This window comes from Phyllobates terribilis, unplaced genomic scaffold, assembly GCF_046119375.1.
Source record: "Phyllobates terribilis strain yellow unplaced genomic scaffold, ASM4611937v1 Scaffold_13__5_contigs__length_258822181, whole genome shotgun sequence".
NCBI lineage: Eukaryota > Metazoa > Chordata > Amphibia > Anura > Dendrobatidae > Phyllobates > Phyllobates terribilis.
In genome coordinates, this window is record NW_027362773.1 from 4200953 (window position 1) to 4219480 (window position 18528).

The following is an 18528-nucleotide window of genomic DNA, read 5'->3' on the forward strand; positions in this document are numbered from 1 at the left end:
CTTCAGGATAATAAAGAAATAATTCTAAAGAGAGCAGATAAGGGAGGGGGGACTGTGATAATGAACAGGGGCTGGTACATCAAGGAGGGCCTCAGAATCTTAGATGACTCAAACTACTACGTGAAATTAGAAGCAGACCCATCTGTAACCATTTTTTTGGAGTACAAAGGACTTGTAGCAGGGGCCTCTACAGCTGGCTTCCTCAATAAAAAAGAAAAATCCTTTTTAGACATTAAAAAATTCAAAGTCCCTTATTTTTATTTTTTACCCAAAATTCATAAAGATAAATTTAATCCCCCTGGACGTCCTATTATTTCTGGTATTAATTCTATCACATCCAACTTATCCCACTATATTGATCTTTTTCTACAGAAGTACGTTTTATCCCTAGATTCTCATTTAAAGGATTCTACACATTTAATTAGACTATTGAGAGAATTACCCCCTCTTCCAGGCTGTCTTCTTATTACACTCGATATAAGCTCTCTTTATTCCAATATCACACATGTATTGGGTTTACAGGCAATTAAAATATTCCTAGATGAGGACCCTAACTTACAAGATCCTCAAAAAAATTTTTTATTGAGGGGTATAACTTTCATTCTTGAGAACAATGTATTTTCTTTTGAGGGGGTGATGTATCGGCAGCTGAGGGGCTGCGCGATGGGGACGAGGTTTGCCCCCAGTTATGCAAATCTATATATGGGGGCATTCGAGTCTATCCACATCGCGCAATCCCTCGGCGCCGATAAACCCATCGTTATGTACCGCCGCTTTATAGATGATCTGTTTATCATATGGAGGGGAAATACTGTGGAGGCTGCCAAATTTATTGATGAATTAAACTCTAACGACTGGGGTCTTTCCTTTACCTCTACCATATCTGAGAGTAATATTCAATATCTTGACCTTCAGATAAATATAGACAATTCGGGTAAAATATCCACATCTACCCACTTTAAGGAAGTGGATGTAAATAGCTATCTTGAATTTGACAGTGGCCATCTACCCAGCTGGATTAGAAATATTCCATATGGTCAATATTGGCGTGTCAGAAAAAATTGTACACATGATTCGGATTTTTTTCTGGAATCTAAGGTTTTACAAAAACGTTTTAGAGCTAAGGGATACCCCCGGAAATTATTAGAGGATGCTTTCTCCAAAACTAGATCCCTATCACAGAACCTGTGTATCAACAAATCCAAGAATACCAGCCAAGAGCCAAACAACGATTTCAGTTTAAATCTGATTACTACTTATGGTAAACCTACGCAAGTGTTATCCAGTCTATTAAAAAAATACTGGTTCATTTTAAGTAATGATCCAATATTAACTGGTCATTTACCGGAATTTCCTCATGTCATATATCGGAGGAGTAAAAATCTAGGAAACTATATAGCCCCTAGCAATACAACAATTGGTAGAAGACCGAACCATTCAGCTCCTATTAGCAATAATGGATGTTATAAATGTAATGTCCCTAAATGCTTATGCTGTCAATCCATTGATAACGGAGTCAAAACATTCGTCTCTGCGGTCACTGGAGAGATATATCCCATTCGCTTTAAACTTACATGTCAGTCCTCATATGTGATCTATCTGCTCCAGTGCACCTGCGGCCTGCAATACATTGGCCGCACTATCCAGGAAATGCACTCCAGATTAAATAAACATCGCCAAAATATTAGAAACGGCTTTCCCCTACATAGTGTTTCTAATCATTTCTTAAAAGAACATCAAAAAAATCCTAGCAACCTAAAACTAACTATTATTGATCATATAGTTGATACACACCCTGATAGACTAAATCGTCTCATTACACGTGAAAATTATTGGATTTTCAAAATGGGAACCTTGTCTCCTGAAGGTTTGAACCTTAATATAGAGAAGACAACTTTTTAAATAATTGTTTTCATATTTTAGCAAATTTATTATATATATCTTTTATATGGAGGAGGAGGGGGGAGGAGAGAGAGAAGGAGGGAAGAGGGGAAAGGAGAGAGGGAGGGGAGGAGGGAGGAGAAAGAGAGGAATGAGGAAAAATTTAAAGAAAAATTTTTAAAAAAATTTTTTTTTATTTTTTTATTTTTTTTTTTATTTTTAATTTTTAATTTTTTTTTTTTTTTTTTTAGGAATTTTTATATATATATTTTTTTTTTTTTTTTTTTCTCTTTTTTCTCTTTCCTTTCTTCGTCTACTTTTCCTAATTATAATGATAGAAACTGATTGTAATTTTATACTTTATATTTATGCATTGTTTTATGTTGTATGTAAAAATTATTATTATTATTTTTTTATATAATCTAAAATATAGGGTGGTAGATGACAATATATCCTATGAAGTATTAAGATTATAGGATTCACATGTTGTTGTTTTTTTTTTTTTGTACAGCGAATCCTTTTTATAAGAACCCTATATGCTTCATTAGGCATTATTTTATAACAATCCTTTTTACTCTATTGAGCATATATGAACTCAAGGGGTTAATATAGAGGTATTACTCTGTATCTGGCCCCGCCCCTTTTAAGTAATTGTATACCTAGTCAAATGTATATAAGGATCAATTGTTTGCTGCTTGTCACACCTGATGAAGGTGGCTGTGTCCACCGAAACGCGTTGTGTGTGTATTAATAAACCAGTCCTTTTAATATTTTTGCCCTGTTATTGGCGCTCTGGTACCGCTATTCATATTCACAGACTGACCATAATGTAGACCCTCATTCCCAAACTGTAACTCCTGTTGGTGGAGACAATGAGGAAGACGATAAGACTCAAATACCTGATTGGAGCGACAACTTTAGTTTTTTGTCAGGGCAGGAACAGGTTGGCTCTGAGGACGACGGGTGTGATAACGCACAGGGTGATGATGATGAGGTTGGAGATCCCACTTACTGTCAACCCACAGTCAGCCAAGAGATGAGGTCAGCAGAGGAGGTGGAGGAAGATGCTAGTGACGACGAGGTCAGGTTGCGCCTTCCTGGACAGAGACGTAGTACTGGAAGCACGTCAACAACTGCATCCTCAAACACAACTCTGCTTCTCACCACAAGTCGTGGTGGCTCTTCAGGTCGCATGGGTGCTAAGCCTTGCATAGCCTGGGCATTTTTTCAGATTGATAAAGATGACCCAACTCGTGTTATCTGTAACATTTGTCAGCAAAAGCTAAGTAGAGGCCAAAAAATACATAGTTTGAGTACTTCATGCATGAACCGGCACATGGACATGAAGCATAAGTTGCAGTGGGAAGCTCAGTGTGCTACAATGCGGCCTAGCCGGCCCGGCCAACCACCGTCTGCCATATCTTGTGCATCCGCGGCCTCTTTATCCTCTGTGACTGGGGGGACAGCAGTCACACCTGTTTTGGGGCGCAGACCTGCCACCTCTTTACCCGCAACAGCCAGCGTGATTGGCAGGTCATCATTTTCTTTGGAGGTGGTAACACCAGCTGGTGTTGAGCGCTGTCCGACATCGATAGCACCACCTTTGGATCAAGGCAACCTAACATGTCCGCCTGCATCTTCCTCACAGACCGGCAGTTTGCCGGGGACACCCTTATCAACCCCGTCTAAGCACAATAGCCAGCCCTCGGTCCCTCAGATGTGGACAAGTAAAAGACCATTTCCTCCTAGCCATGAGAAAGCTAAGAGGTTGAATTTCACCATCTGCAAGCTCTTGGCTACAGAAATGCTGCCTTTCCGCCTGGTGGACACAGAGGATTTTCGAGACCTTATGTCCGTCGCAGTGCCCCAGTACCAGATGCCCAGTCGGCACTACTTCTCAAAGAAAGGTGTGCCTGCGCTCCACCAGCATGTCGCACACAACATCACCGCTTCTTTGAGAAACTCTGTGTGTGACAGGGTGCATTTCACCACAGACACTTGGACGAGTAGGCATGGACAGGGGCGTTACATGTCGCTGACTGGGCACTGGGTAACTATGGTGACAGCAGGACAAGGGGCTGCTGTCCAAGTCTTGCCGTCCCCACGAGTTGTGCGTCAATCCTCTTTATGTCAAAGTTCCTCCACTGCTTCTGCCTCCTCAACCTCCTCTCGGTCTTCCACCTGCACCCAAAGCCTGTCTGGTCATGCCACAAGCTTTCTAACTGCACAGAAGGGATCCTGCACACCTCCTTACTATGCTGGCAGTAGGGCTCAACGTCATCAGGCGGTTTTTACATTGAAATGTCTGGGAAATGTGAGTCACACAGCTGAGGAGTTGTGGTCAGCTCTGGAGAACCAATTTCATGAATGGTTGTCTCCACTGGACCTGAAACCAGGGAAGGCCGTGTGCGACAATGCTGCAAACCTGGGTGCGGCCCTTCGCCGGGGCAATGTCACACACGTGCCTTGTATGGCTCACGTGTTGAACCTGGTTGTCCAGCAATTTTTAGCCCACTATCCCAGACTAGATGGCCTTCTGCAGAGGGCACGGTCGCTGTGTGCTCAATTCCACCGTTCGCATCCCGCAGCTCAGCGACTTACATCTCTACAGAAGTCGTTGGGCCTGCCACTTCACCGGCTAAAATGCGATGTGCCTACCCGGTGGAATTCAACTCTGCACATGTTGCAGCGACTGTGGCAGCACCGACAAGCCCTGGTGCAATACGTTCTGACGTATAGCCTGGGCCAACGAGATCCAGAGGTGGGGCAAATCACGCTGGAGGAGTGGTCTCAGATCAGGGACCTATGCACCCTTCTGCACAGTTTTGAAATGGCGACGAAGATGTTTAGTGCTGACGATGCCATTATCAGCATGAGGAGGTGGAGGAAGTAGAGGAGGAGGAGTTGTATGCGGAAGGGCTAACATCTGCAAGGTCCAGACGGTCGGCAGCACCAAGGCGGCAGGCATGTGAGGGTGGGGGAGATGGTTTTACCAGGGCGCATGGTAGCAGCCAAACTAGTGAGGAAGGTGCAGGAGCCCAGGAAGAAGTGGAGGACGAACTGATGGAAGACTCATCAGATGAGGGAGACCTTGATCACATTTCTGTTGTGCGAGGTTGGGGGAAGAGGACAGAGGAAGGAAGCATGATTGTTACCTCGCCACCAACACAACAGGGACTTGGTGCTCCTGGATGCGCAACACACATGAGTGCCTTCTTGCTGCACTACCTGCAACATGACCCTCGAATTGTGAGAATTAGAAATAATCCTGACTACTGGGTTGCCACACTGTTAGATCCCCGGTACAAAAGTAAATTTGCAGAAATTATTCCTGCCATAGAAAGGGATGCACGCATGCAGGAGTATCAGCAGAGACTGTTGCAGAATCTTACATGTGCTTTTCCACAAAATACCAGTGGTGCACGTAGTGAATCTCACAGTTCCAACTTGCCAACCGTGGGACCGTCAAGTGTTCAGCACTCAAACCGTAACAGAACCACAGTATCTGCTGGTAACATCAATTTTGCGGAATCATTTCACCACTTTTTTAGCCCATCCTTTGCAAGGCCACAGGAGACAAGAAGTCTGACACATAGTCAACGCCTAGAGACGATGGTACAGGAGTATCTCCAAGTAAACATTGAAGCCACGACTGTGTCACTGGACCCTTGCTCTTTTTGGGCTTCCAATCTGGATAAATGGCCGGAGCTAGCCACTTACGCCTTGGAGATCTTGTCATGCCCCGCAGCCAGCGTTCTGTCTGAACGTGTGTTCAGCGCTGCTGGTGGTGTGCTGACAGATAAGCGCACACGGCTCTCCACTGATAATGTAGACAGACTCACGTTCATAAAGATGAACAAATCATGGATCCGAAACGACTTTTCTACCCCTGTGTCATCCTGGGGAGAGTAAAAGCTTGATGATTGGTTAAAATCACCCTACCAACCGTTTTAAGCTTTCAAATTACTAATCATGTTTATCTGTATCTTGGCTGGAAAATAATTTGGGCTTTGTAGCAGTGTGCAGCACTGATCCTATTAGGCCATCTATACTAAAGCTTCACCAGATTTAAAATTAATAATAATTTTTAGCTGCATCTAGCCCGGAAAATAATTTTGGGGCTCCGAGATGCGCAAGACACATAAGTGCCTTCTTGCTGCACTACCTGCAGCATGACCCTCATATTGTCAGAATTCGAAGTAATCATGACTACTGGGTTGCCACACTCTTAGATCCCCCAAACTTTTCGATCAACCTTTTCATTTTAATAAAGACCAAAAAAATGGTCATTTTTGAAATTATAAGCATTAGCAGGTTGTTAGAAACTGAAATCAAACAGTTTTCAACTCAAAACTTTATTCTAGGTGATGTTACATTTACACATAGGACCCCTTGTTCGAAAGGAGCTTCTGAACTCTCTCGTCCATTGAATTTGTCAGGTTTTGGATGGTTTCTGCTTCAATTGTTTTGCATGAGGACAGAATACCCTCCCAGAGCTGTTGCTTAGATGTGAACTGCCTCCCGCCATCATAGACACTCCTTTTAATGATGCTCCAAAGGTTCTGAATGGGGTAGAGGTCAGGGGAGCATGGGGGTCACACCATAAGTTTGTCCCCTTTTATGCCCATATCAGCCAGAGATGCAGATGTTTTATGTGCAGCATGAGATGGTGCATTATCATGCAAAAAAATGATCTTGCTGTGAAATACACGGTTCTTCTTCTTGAACCATGGCAGGAAGTGCTGTTTGAGAAAATCCACATACATTATGGAGTTCATCTTTAGCGCCTTCAGGGATCCTAAAGGGGCCGACAATCTCTCTCCCCATGATTCCAGCCCAAAACATTACTCCACCTCCTCCTTGTTGGCGCTGTAGCCGTGTTTGCGTGGGGTGTCCATCAACCAGCCATCCTCCACTCCATCCATCTGGACCATCGAGCGCTGCACAGCACTCATCCGTGAACAAAACAGTTTTGAAATCAGTCTTCATGTAATGTTTGGCCCACTGGAGCCGTTTCTGCTTGTGTGAAGTGGATAGAGGAGGTCGACAGGATGGCGTATGCACAGCTGCAAACCTCTGAAGGACCCTGCATCTTGTTGTTCGGGGGACGTTGGAGGCACCAGCAGCTTCAAAAACTTGTCTGCTGCTATGACAAGGCTTTTTTGCCGCTGCTCTTTCAACCTGACGTAATTGCCTGTAGGAAAGAGTCCTCAATTTGCCCTTATCAGCACGCACACGTGTGTACTGTGAATCAGCTACATACTTCTTGATTGCCAAGACACTTCATCCTGATCATCGCACAATGTTGATTGTAGTCATGCCTTGACCTAAACACTCCACAATTTGTTGCTTCTCAGCAGCCGACACATCCTTTTTCTTTCCCATTTTGGCAGAAAATGTAGGCTGCCTAATAATGTGAGACAGCCTTCTTAAGTAGTCTTGCCTTTCATTGGACACACCTGCCAAACTAATTAGCACAGGTGTCTGCAATTGCTTACAGTGATATAAAGAGCCCTGACACACATCACCATCAATGAGTTTAACTGACAAACAAACAAATTCTTCCCTTATCACTCCTAAACACTTTTTGCATAATAATTTGGAACACAGTGTACTTGTGCTTTTCCACAAAACACCAGTGGTTCACGTAGTGAATCTTACAGTTCTAACTTGCCAACCGTGGTCTGTATGGAGTTGTTCAATAAAGGGCCCAAAATTAAGATAACATAGATGGGAGAGGTCTCTATGAATAGGAATTCCAAAGTATTTGATACCCTGTGAGGGCCAGGCAAAGGGAAAGTTGGACTGGATGGAATCCTATATGGATTTGGGGAGGGAGACATCGAGGGCCTCAGACTTCGCTGCATTGATTTTAAAATTTGACCATGTAACAAAGTGATCTATTTCAGCCATAACAGCATGGATGGATATATGTGATTGAGTGATATATACTAGGACATCATCAGCAAATAGAGAGCACTTGTACTCGGTGCCTCCCACCTCAATCCACCTAATATTGGGGTTATGGCGAATTGATGAGAGCAGGTGCTCCGTCACTATGATGTATAAGAGAGGGGACAGAAAACATCCCTGCCTTGTCCCATTGGTGATTGTGAAAGGTAATGAAAATGTTCTGACGCGCCCCCTGGGCCTTGAGACACCCGGAGCCGGACCCTTTTTGGTGGATGCTGGTGGTTGTAGTCTCCGTGGCGGCGACCCGGTTCCGTGGCTCAGGGCGGTCAAACCAGTGGCGGAACTATTTATGTGGTTTTGATGTTTAAATGTCCGACTACGCCACCCGTGGATTGCGGTCAGAGTGAACCGCCGCTCCAGGGCAGACCGCTGAGGCTGGTGTTGTGGGTGCAGCAGAGCATAGCATAACTCCCCACGGGAGGAGTATAGCCTCAGGGCAGTGTATGCGGAGGATGGGGCCGATGGTGCAGGGCAGCAGCAGTAACGACACGGAGTCAGTGATGCAGTCCAGGGCCTTTACTCACAGTTCTTATTATCCAGACCACGTCTGCAGGTAACGGCTGCCCACGTCGTACTGTGCTCACCAGGTGAGGGGCTCAGACAACTCCCAGATAACTTTGGAGCGCTTCACAGGACCCCCTTTGTGTGTCCTTTGTCTGGCCTTTCTTACCAACCCTTCTGTCCGGCTGCCTCGGGCCTCCTCTTGGTAAACTTGGCGCCAGTTTCCCTGACTCTATGTGGTGCCTTCCTAGCGGGTGTAGCGAGGGGCTGCGCCACATAAAATGTCACAGCCTCCGGTTTCTAGCTGAGGGTCGTTTCCTGCCTCCACTAGTTTCGGGGACCGGTCTCCCCCTTTGGCCTGACCCCTCCACGTAGGTGGATTCGGGCGTGCGGTGGCGACTCGCCCGTCCGCACCCCTGGGATCCCTTCGTTCCTCGTTCCTGGAGCCTTCTCCGCTCCTCTTCCTTCCTTCTCTCTCTTCCAGGCCTGGGCCTCTGTTACTAGGCCCGCCTCCGGAGCAGAGCTCATGCAGAGCCCCTGCTCCCTGCCACTTCTGCTCAGACTTCTCTGCACTAAACTAAGATGGTGCCCACCTTTTATACTCCCTTCTCAATGCACCCAGGCACTGCTTCCTCCCTGCTCCTGCACTACAGGGTTCCCCTTCCTCAGTGTTCCCTCCCCCCACTCCAGCCAGGGACAGGGACTGTCGTGCCCATCTCAGGGGCATATTGGTCGCCCTGCCCCACGGCAATGTGGTGTAATGCATGCAGGTGTCGGGTCCTGATCCACACTACATCCTTACCTGAGAGTGAGATATCACACCTCTGGGTGAGGTGCAATACCTCTGTAGCAACCGAGCCCTCAGGGTGCTACAGTTCCATTTATCTTCAGCCTAGGTGACGTATTGTGATACAGGGCCGTGATTTTGGCTATAAAAGGGTCCCCTAGACCCCTACCCCAAGCTTTTTAAGAGCATCACATATGGCGTGCCAGGAGACTCTATGGAATGCTTTCTCTGCATCCAACGAGAGTATCTAATTACAAATTTTTAACTGCATCTAGCCCAGGAAATACTTTGTGCCTAGTAGCAGTGTCTGCTAGTCAGCGGAATATCCCGGCTGTTAAGCAAGCTACACCACCTGTAGTTTGGACACTTAATTTTTTCAAAGGAAATGCTTCGGGACCACGGGATACTCCGTGAAGAGCATCAGGAGGCACCCCAAGGCATAGGGGCTGGGACTGGCAGTAGGATGCCTTGCGGTGGACAGCCGAGCTCGATCCTTATAAAAGCTTTTTAACTGCAGCAGCTTTAGTGGACGCTACTGGAGCTGCGGCTGCTGGCATGAGACTTGCCCTCCAATAGATCCTTGTAAATGGATTTAAAGTGTATTCATTCAAATTAGAGAGACAATTTAAATTAAAAAGCTTAGAGCTGCCTCCACCACAGGGGGGCTCGCTCGACCCACCAGCGGACAGGCACCAGTATTGGGAGAGGGGGGCTGGCCGTCAGGGTTCACCGCGGCTCTGGCACAAACCCGGCGACGCGGAGGTGGCACGGGCAGGAGCGGACTGAACGTGTTGGCTTCTCACTTTTTGGATTTTAGAAGGGCATGACATGCCTATATCTGTGTCTCCCCCTCCTTTTACTCCTCCACCTCTTTTCTTTTCGCATGACTATATGTACTTGTCACTTTTCCATGTGTTAGTTGTGTCTTCTGAGTAGTTTGTCAGCTTTTGGACACCTTTGAAGGTGTTTTCTATGTGTTTCTATGTGTTTTTGTTTGCCTGCCATTGGTTTTAACGGTGTTCGAAGGTGTTCGACGAACAGTTCGACGAACAGTTCGGCGAACACACGGGTGTTCGACGAACCGAATCGAACTCGAACACTACGGGGGTGGCTCAACACTAGTTACTAGCTGGAAGCACTGCAGCATTACCTCAGCCAAGTGGTAACAGGCTGTGCTGAAGCTAATATGCTTAGGTGACAAACCGCACAATGCTGAAGAGTTGTGGACGACCGCTCTGAAAGAGTAGGCAGATCTATGGCTGACACCGCTGACCCTACAGCCAGGCATGGTTGTCTGTGACAATGACTGGAACCTGGTGGCGGCTCTGAGGCGAGCTCACACATGTACCATGCCTGGCCCATGTGCTTAACCTCGTGGTTCAGCTTTTTCTCAAAAGCTACCCGGAGCTGCCGGATCTGCTTGTCAAAGTACACCGCCTGTGTGCCCATTTTAGAAAGTCAGCTACAGCTTCCGCCGCCCTTGCCGTGCTTCAGCAGCATTTGCAGCTTCCTGCTCACTGATTGGTGTATGATGTCCCCACGCTTTGGAACTCTACACTGCAGATGTTGAGAAGGATTTGTGTGCAGAAGAGGGCAGTTGTTGAGTACCAGCATCAACAAGGCTGTCGGTATTCAGTTTAGACTCCACACATAAGACCTCAGGAGTGGACATGGATGTCAGACATATGTATCATCCTCCAAAACTTTGTGGACTCCACCAAGATAGTGAGCGGCAATGACGCTATAATTCGTGTCACCATCCCGCTTCTCTGTATTCTGAAACGCTCTCTGCTCACAATCAGAGGATGCATTGCAGGCGGAGCATGATGAGATCAAGGAACTATACAGGGTGATTACACACAGCCCAGCCTCATCTCATCCCAACGTGGATTGGGTGACAATGAGGAGGAAGAGGAACAACAGGAGCTAGTTTCATGCTCTGTAGACGGTACTACCTGCACAACTGTCATACCGTCTGTTCAGCGTGGATGGCCTGAGGACAGGGAGGAGGAGAAGGAGAGCATGGTCAGTCATCCTCTTGGTGAGGACACGTTAGTCTTGCCTGTTTGCAGCCTAGCAACTGTTTGACAGCTTTAATACATGTGAGGAATGTGTAAGAAATAGACATTACTCACATTTATTAAAGCTGTCAAACAGTCGCAAATCATGCACACGGGAGTGAGTCAAACATAACACCGAGCAGCTGTAACTACTTGGTGCTCGCCCGAGCATACTCGGCGAAAGGGTTAACAAAACATACTCGCTCATCACTGCCAAGGAGTACAGCCGAGAGAGACACAATTCCAATCCAGCAGAGGCAGGTGAACACGGTCAAAGGTCTGGGAGAGTTTTCTCAGCTTCTCCCATCGCATAGGCCCTGAGGCGCGGGGTACTCTCACAAGGAGGGCAAAGTTTGGGAAGATGCTGAGGGAGTACCTTGCCGACCGTACCAATGTCCTCCGTGATTCCTCTGCGCCTTATAATTATTGGGTATCCAAGTTGGACACGTGGAATGAACTGGCTCTCTACGCCTTGGCGGTCCTGGCCTGCCCTGCTGCTAGTGTTTATCAGAGCGGGTTTTTAGTGGCGCTGGTGGAGTTATAACTGACAAGCGCATCCGCCTGTCAACTGAAAATGCTGACAGGCTGACTTTTATAAAAGTGAACAAGGACTGGATTGGGCCAGACTTCCCAACACCACCGAATGATGGCAGCGTAACATATACTCAAATCCAGTGTCTTTTTTTGGGAGGTGTATTCCCATGAACCTTTTCACACCCACACATGGGTATACGCTTCCTGATTTGGGCTATTTGCGCTTGTCCTCCTCCTTCTTCTCCTCATCCTCCACCACCATATCACCAGGGTGACCGTCGTCTGTGATGCAACACCCACATCATTTTTTTTTAAAGGGCATTTATGATGTCCTTAAAAAAAAAAATGTTATACAGTATGTTAATGTATATCCCCCAGGGGTAAATGTTTGTCAGCCCATACACTTAGTGCATGGGCATTACAAGTATAGGAGACCAGCTCCTTTCTAATACCCAGAGAGGTTGGCAAAACTAGGACTATTCAGCCTGGAAAAGAGAAGGTTGAGGGGGGACATAATAAATGTGTACAAATATGTTAGGGGACAGTATAGAGACCTTGCCCGGGATTTGTTCAAAAGGAGGGATATTACGGTAACAAGAGGGCATTCACTAAGACTGGAAGAGAAAAGGTTTCAGCACTAGCATAGGAAGGGGTTCTTTACGGTAAGAGCAGTGAGAATATGGAATTCACTGAGTGAGGAGACGGTAATGTCGGATTCACTAAACCAGTTCAAGCGGGGACTGGATGCTTTTCTAGATACCAGGCAGATTTCTGCATATACTTAAAAATAGAATAAAATAGTAGGTTGATACAGGGATTTATTCTGACTGCTGGTTTCAGAGTCGGGAGGGAATTTTTCCTCAGGTGAAGATTGGCTAAATCATTTGGGGTTTTTGCCCTCCTCTGGATCAACTTTAGCAATTACAGAACTAACAGGTCGAACTTGATGGACGCAAGTTTGTGAGGCCTTCCTCCACGTCTTTTCCAAGGTGTATTGGAGTGCCTCCCAATTTTTGTCAGCCTTTGCATTCACTGCATAGGCCATCACTATGGGAAATCCACTTCCTAATAATGGGAACATTGTTTTCAGGAGGCCCTCTGACCTCCATGTCTCTTCCAAGGGGTATTGGAGTGCCTCCAAATTTTTGGCAACCCTTCCATTGTGTTTGCCTATGCAGTGAATGCAAGGGTTGCCAAAAATTTGGAGGCACTCCAATGCCCCTTGGAAGAGATGTGGAGGTCAGAGGGCCTCCTGAAAACAATGTTCCCATTATTAGGAAGTGGGTCTCCCATTGTGTTTGCCCAAATTTTGGGCAGCCATGCCACTCACTGCATGCGCAATAACAGTATAGGAGACCCACTCTTTAGTAATGGGAACAAGAAAGCATAAGAATATTGAGGGCTGACAGCTGGCCCTGTAAGAATAGTAAAGGCCGCCTGATGGCCCTATAAAAATATGCTTTATGACTTTCAGAGTCCTTCCTTCATAAATGAAACAGGATGTGTCTGATCATGTCTCACACACCACATGGCCAGATAAGGTTGTAAAATGTTAAAATGACATTTCCCAGTGAATGCATTTGTCACAGTTGAAAGCAATGCAAAAGTGTAAAAACGCATCAAAAATGCTACATGTGAACATAGCCCAAGGTGTGGAGAAGTATTTTTGTTTTTGGTTATTTATTTTGCATTATATACAAGTCATTACCCTGGAAAGGATGTTACTGAACATATTTCCCAGGAAAATCCATTTTGGTTTCGTTTTTGTATGTTTTATTGTGAGTCTGTAAAAGTGGCGTAAAACCTCTGACAGCGTTGTTGACAGCAGTGACCTGGGATTCAAAGATGCTTCCAGGGGTCTTCCCCATGCTGTCCCCATGTAATTTGAGCACTGTTCCCATTGATTTGGGCAATTTTTAGGCCCTCTGCAGACCGCGGGGGGGGAGCCGCCTGAAAAATGCTCGAGTTTCCCATAGACTTGCATTTGGCTCGTTGCTCGGGTCGAACACCCGAGCATTCCAATTTGCTCGACCCGAGCAACGAGTACCCGAGCATTTTAGTGCTCGCCCATCACTAGATAGCACCATTAATGTATGTATGACAAACATGTTTTTAATTTTTTTTTCATAGCATTTGTGTGCTGGGAAACCGAACCCTTGCTAGAGGCCAGTTTGATTTATGTGCCAAGACCGTGAATGTGGATAATATGACAGTGGCAACTAAGTTGTCTGAACTGTTCTGCGATTCTACAAATTTGTCAAGTAGCTCGTGTGATGAGTATTTTCTTCATAACAATGTCAGTGAAATCTCTGGCATTCCTGGAGCAGCCAGTGGCATCTTGTCAGGTGAATATGAATAATACAATGTCTTAATGTTTCAGAGTTGTGCATTTTATTTGTACTCTTTAACATCTTTAGTTAAAATCATAGTTTGACTATGGAGACGATACAAGTTGTTTATCTAAAAATCTGTATACAATCTTTAATATAAAATGTTAGAAAAGTTTTTACATTGGAATTTTTTTTTACATTTCTATATTTTGGTCTTTTTCGTCACTGATTAGCTTTCATGTCACTTTCCATAGTTGACATAACCTATAAAAACCCTAAGTATGCCTTTAAAAAAATATATATATATATAAAATCCTATAATACTTATATATTCACACCTTGCAGATTTGGTTAATATTTTGATGCCAAAACCAAAAGTTGATTGTAAACATGGGAAATATATTCAAAGTACTTAATCATGAGTGGATGAAAATAAATAGAATATTTGGCTTCAAAATGCTTACACTGGGCCTAATACCCCCATAGCCCGGTATATTCTGAAAATAGACAACTGGCACGTTGACATTGTCACCTGTCACAGACAGTTCTTTAAAAACTATAATTCGTTGACCTCTGCTGCCAATCAGTGAAGACCATTGCAATGGAGACCGAGCTGGACCCGGGGGGAGGAGGTGGGGAAGATTAAGTAAAGCAAATTTATTTTTACACTTCACTCAGCCTGTGGGTTAAATTTAGTTGAAACGGGGGTACCCCTTTAGAATTAACAATGAGGGTTCTAAAATTTAGAGTTTATTTTTAAAAATAATTTTAGAGTTAGTGGTCTTGAAATTTCAGCTGTGTCATATTGGTCTTCCTGAAAGCTACAGTATATTTTTCCTAATGATGACCATTACTATCAAAGATGGAAAAATAAAAATAAAAGCTGAAAGATATGTAGAATTCATATACAGCTTGTGAGCTATCAAGCAGCTTTGTTCAAAGTGATGAAAAAAAGGTTTTTCAGTCCAGCAAAGCGAACTAAACGCAAAATTTATTATTGTGACTTCATTAAAATTACATTAATAGTGTTGAAAAATATGACGCGTTTTGAGTCTGGCTGACTCTTCATCGTAGATCAAGACAGTGCCTACAGTTACACAGTATAAAAGCACTACATCATATAGGAAATTTACATGATTTGCATATTGAACATGCATATTGTGCCAAAAGTATTTTTCCAAAACATCCCTCAGTACAGCACACTAGGATGTAGTCCTTCCTTGGCCTATAACAGGACAGGATCACAGAGAGGTTAAAAGGCCACTCCCACCTCCACCCTCCAGTGTTTTTTTCCTGTCCCTTTCAGGACAGATGCAGGAGAGGAGTGTAAGGTGCCCCAGCGAAGTAGTCATGGACGCTGCTCGCTCTGGCAGCCTACGGACAATACGTGTCCTCCCCCTGATGTGTGGCCGTGTATGTGGTGCTCTCCACTTACTTCAGACCATCCAATCGCAGCTGTCTCCAGGCATTTCTCTTTTGGGACCAGGGCAGCAATAAATTCAGAGGACATGAAGTTCTTAACCATAACTGGGACTTTACTTGGGGAAGAGGAATATGTACAATATTTACGGGCAGATATAATGGATAATGCCCGACAGGTTATCTCCCTCACAAGCGCTGGCAACATCTTCAGCCCTGGTTTCCTCTTTAAGTGAAGAATCTCAAGGACTCTAATCTCTAGCCCAAGAGAATCTTCCTCACCAGTGACAGTATATCCGGATCCTATATCTCCCCCACGTCTTAGCCTGGTGTCCTATCTTCCTCCTCTGCTGCCTGCAGACTGAAAGTGCCCCGTGTCCTCAATACCTCCATTGAGTTTCTCCGGCTAACAGGACTATTGCATAGGGAGCTCTTTACACTGGTGATCCTACTGTGTGGGGTATGGAGCTCCAGTCTACTGTAGCTGCCACCATATAATTAGGCTGCCCGTACAGTTCTCTGTCCAAACTCTCACTGAATCTTCCTGGAAACTCACTACTTGCCTAGAGTGCCCACCCACTATGGGCTGTCCTTTTACCCAATTAACTCTTCACTGTCATCCGGCTAGTAGACTCTCACTAACAGCTGTACCCGACACTGGCATCTTGTGGCTGGTTAGAAGTACTGCAGCCCACAAGGAATTATGTTAAACCAAGCTCTAGACATTCTCAATGTCTGACCATGGCACCAAGTTCCCCCTCTACTCTACGGACTGGACCACTGCAGCTAACCCCTTAGCTTGGCCTAACAACAGTTCAAAGAGGTCTAACTACGGGAACATTCTCTTTAACTACTTCTGCGCCAAAGGAAGGCTACATCCTTCCTCACTATTACAGGAGTGCGCATCAGCGCGAAGATTACCTGGGAGCTCAGGGGGATCGGAGGGGATCGATCGCTTCCCTTCCCTCTGTGAAGAGGCTCCGGGCTGATACCTCACTGGCTGGGGGTCCCTCAGCCAGGTCAGTAGAGCAGGAAGTTTAAATAGATGAAAACTACCGCACTCCTGGGGTAATGGTGGTGCCCAGGTAGGGTTGCAAGCCTGTAACCATGTAGAGAAGTAACCTGGCACTCAGAAGACTCATTGGTTCTTTTTATAATTTTAAATAAAGTAGTGCAGAAAATAAACAACAGACGTTTCGGTCACATTAGACCTTCATCGGTGTACTACAAAAATAAAAAATGACAGTAAGTATCATATAGAAATGTGTAAACAATACAAATGAGACCAAACATGATCAAACCAAACAAATTTGTCATGGGAAGTGCTTAAAGGGAGTACAACATGGGAAAATAGGATGGGAAGGGGAGGAGGATTAGGAGAGGGAATGTTGGCAGATCCTGAAATCTTATGGAAAGGAACCTACCAGTTTGCAGAAGTGGGTATATTAAAGCAGTAGCCTATTAGGTTCTGTTAGCTGTGGGGATAAAGATAAAGGCATGAGTGCCATAACCTAGGCTTTTACTAGTATAGAGAGTGAGGGGATTGTCCCTAAGAAGTTACCTGTGGATATGTGGTAGCCGGACACGGTGTCCACCGTTTGTCAGGAGGTGCTATGAGGGACTGAGGACCTTGGAGGTCTTAAATAGGTATTGGAGAGGGTTAAAGGTCATTCCTTGGGCTAATCATTGGTAGCATAAGAACGTCAAATGACGCTACTTCCGCTTCCCAGGTCCTATTCTGGATACTATATGCGCGCCCTAATCCCACTGCTACCAATGATTAGCCTAGGGAGTGACCTTTAACCCTCTCCACTACCTATTTAAGACCTCCAAGGTCCTCAGTCCCTCATAGCACCTCCTGACAAACGGTGGACACCGTGTCCGGCTACCACATATCCACAGGTAACTTCTTAGGGACAATCCCCTCACTCTCTATACTAGTAAAAGCCTAGGTTATGGCACTCATGCCTTTATCTTTATCCCCACAGCTAACAGAACCTAATAGGCTACTGCTTTAATATACCCACTTCTGCAGACTGGTAGGTTCCTTTCCATAAGATTTCAGGATCTGTCAACATTCCCTCTCCTAATCCTCCTCCCCTTCCCATCCTATTTTCCCATGTTGTACTCCCATTAAGCACTTACCATGACAAATTGGTTTGGTTTGATCATGTTTGGTCTCATTTGTATTGTTTACACATTTCTATATGATACTTACTGTCATTTTTTATTTTTGTAGTACACCGATGAAGGTCTAATGTGACCGAAACGTCTGTTGTTTATTTTCTGCACTACTTTATTAAAAATGATAAAAAGAACCCATGAGTCTTCTGAGTGCCAGGCTACTTCTCTAGTAGAGCAGGAAGTGACTTCACCACTTCCCTCAGTGGAGGACACTCTGCATCAAGCTGCATGCACTCCTAGGTGGAGCTTCGTTTTACGGACTCGGGAGGATCGTAGGGTCTCGGCCTTCCCTTCCCTCTGTCAAGCAGTCCAGGGCCGACACCTCTCTGGGCAGAGGTCACTCAGCCAGCAGCCAGCCTGTGCAGCATTCCCGGTCTGACTCAGCTTCCCTCCATGATGGGCTCTCTGCATTACCAGCTCTCCCTGTTGTTCTAATGGGTGTGGAGCCAGCACAGGTAAGTACACGGGGCTAGGCTTCTGGGAAGTTACTAACGTACCTTGTGTCTCCAGCCTACTTTTTCACACTTTGTCTCTGGCCTCGATTCTGGTTATAGAATCTTCGTATTATTGGACCCAGATCCAGCTTCCTTTTGCCTCAATCTGTGCATCTGGGCTTAGCCAGAGGTACAACTATGCTTTGATTGGCCTAGTATTCCGTTTTGGAACAGGGATCTCAATTCAGCTACTGCCTTTAAGTACTTGGGGTTGTGGTTGAAGGAAGACATAGGTCTATTGCGTTCATCCTCTAACGTGACATACTGTACTACTGTTCCGGGAGTAGAAAATCCCATGAGACTCCACATACAGCGATCGGTCTAGTTTCCTTGATCATCCTCATGTTAAAGATTCTAGTCCCATA

The 18528-nt window shown here is 45.3% G+C and overlaps 1 protein-coding gene across 1 annotated transcript in view; it reads left to right on the forward strand.

Moving 5' to 3' along the window:
• The window catches only part of SLC12A4 (solute carrier family 12 member 4), a 394075-nt gene that overhangs the window by 201828 nt on the left and 173719 nt on the right, over nucleotides 1-18528 (forward strand). The window contains exon 8 of the mRNA XM_073657959.1: nucleotides 13867-14081. Coding sequence (XP_073514060.1) covers nucleotides 13867-14081 — 215 coding nt within the window. The remainder of the gene's footprint in view (nucleotides 1-13866; nucleotides 14082-18528) is intronic.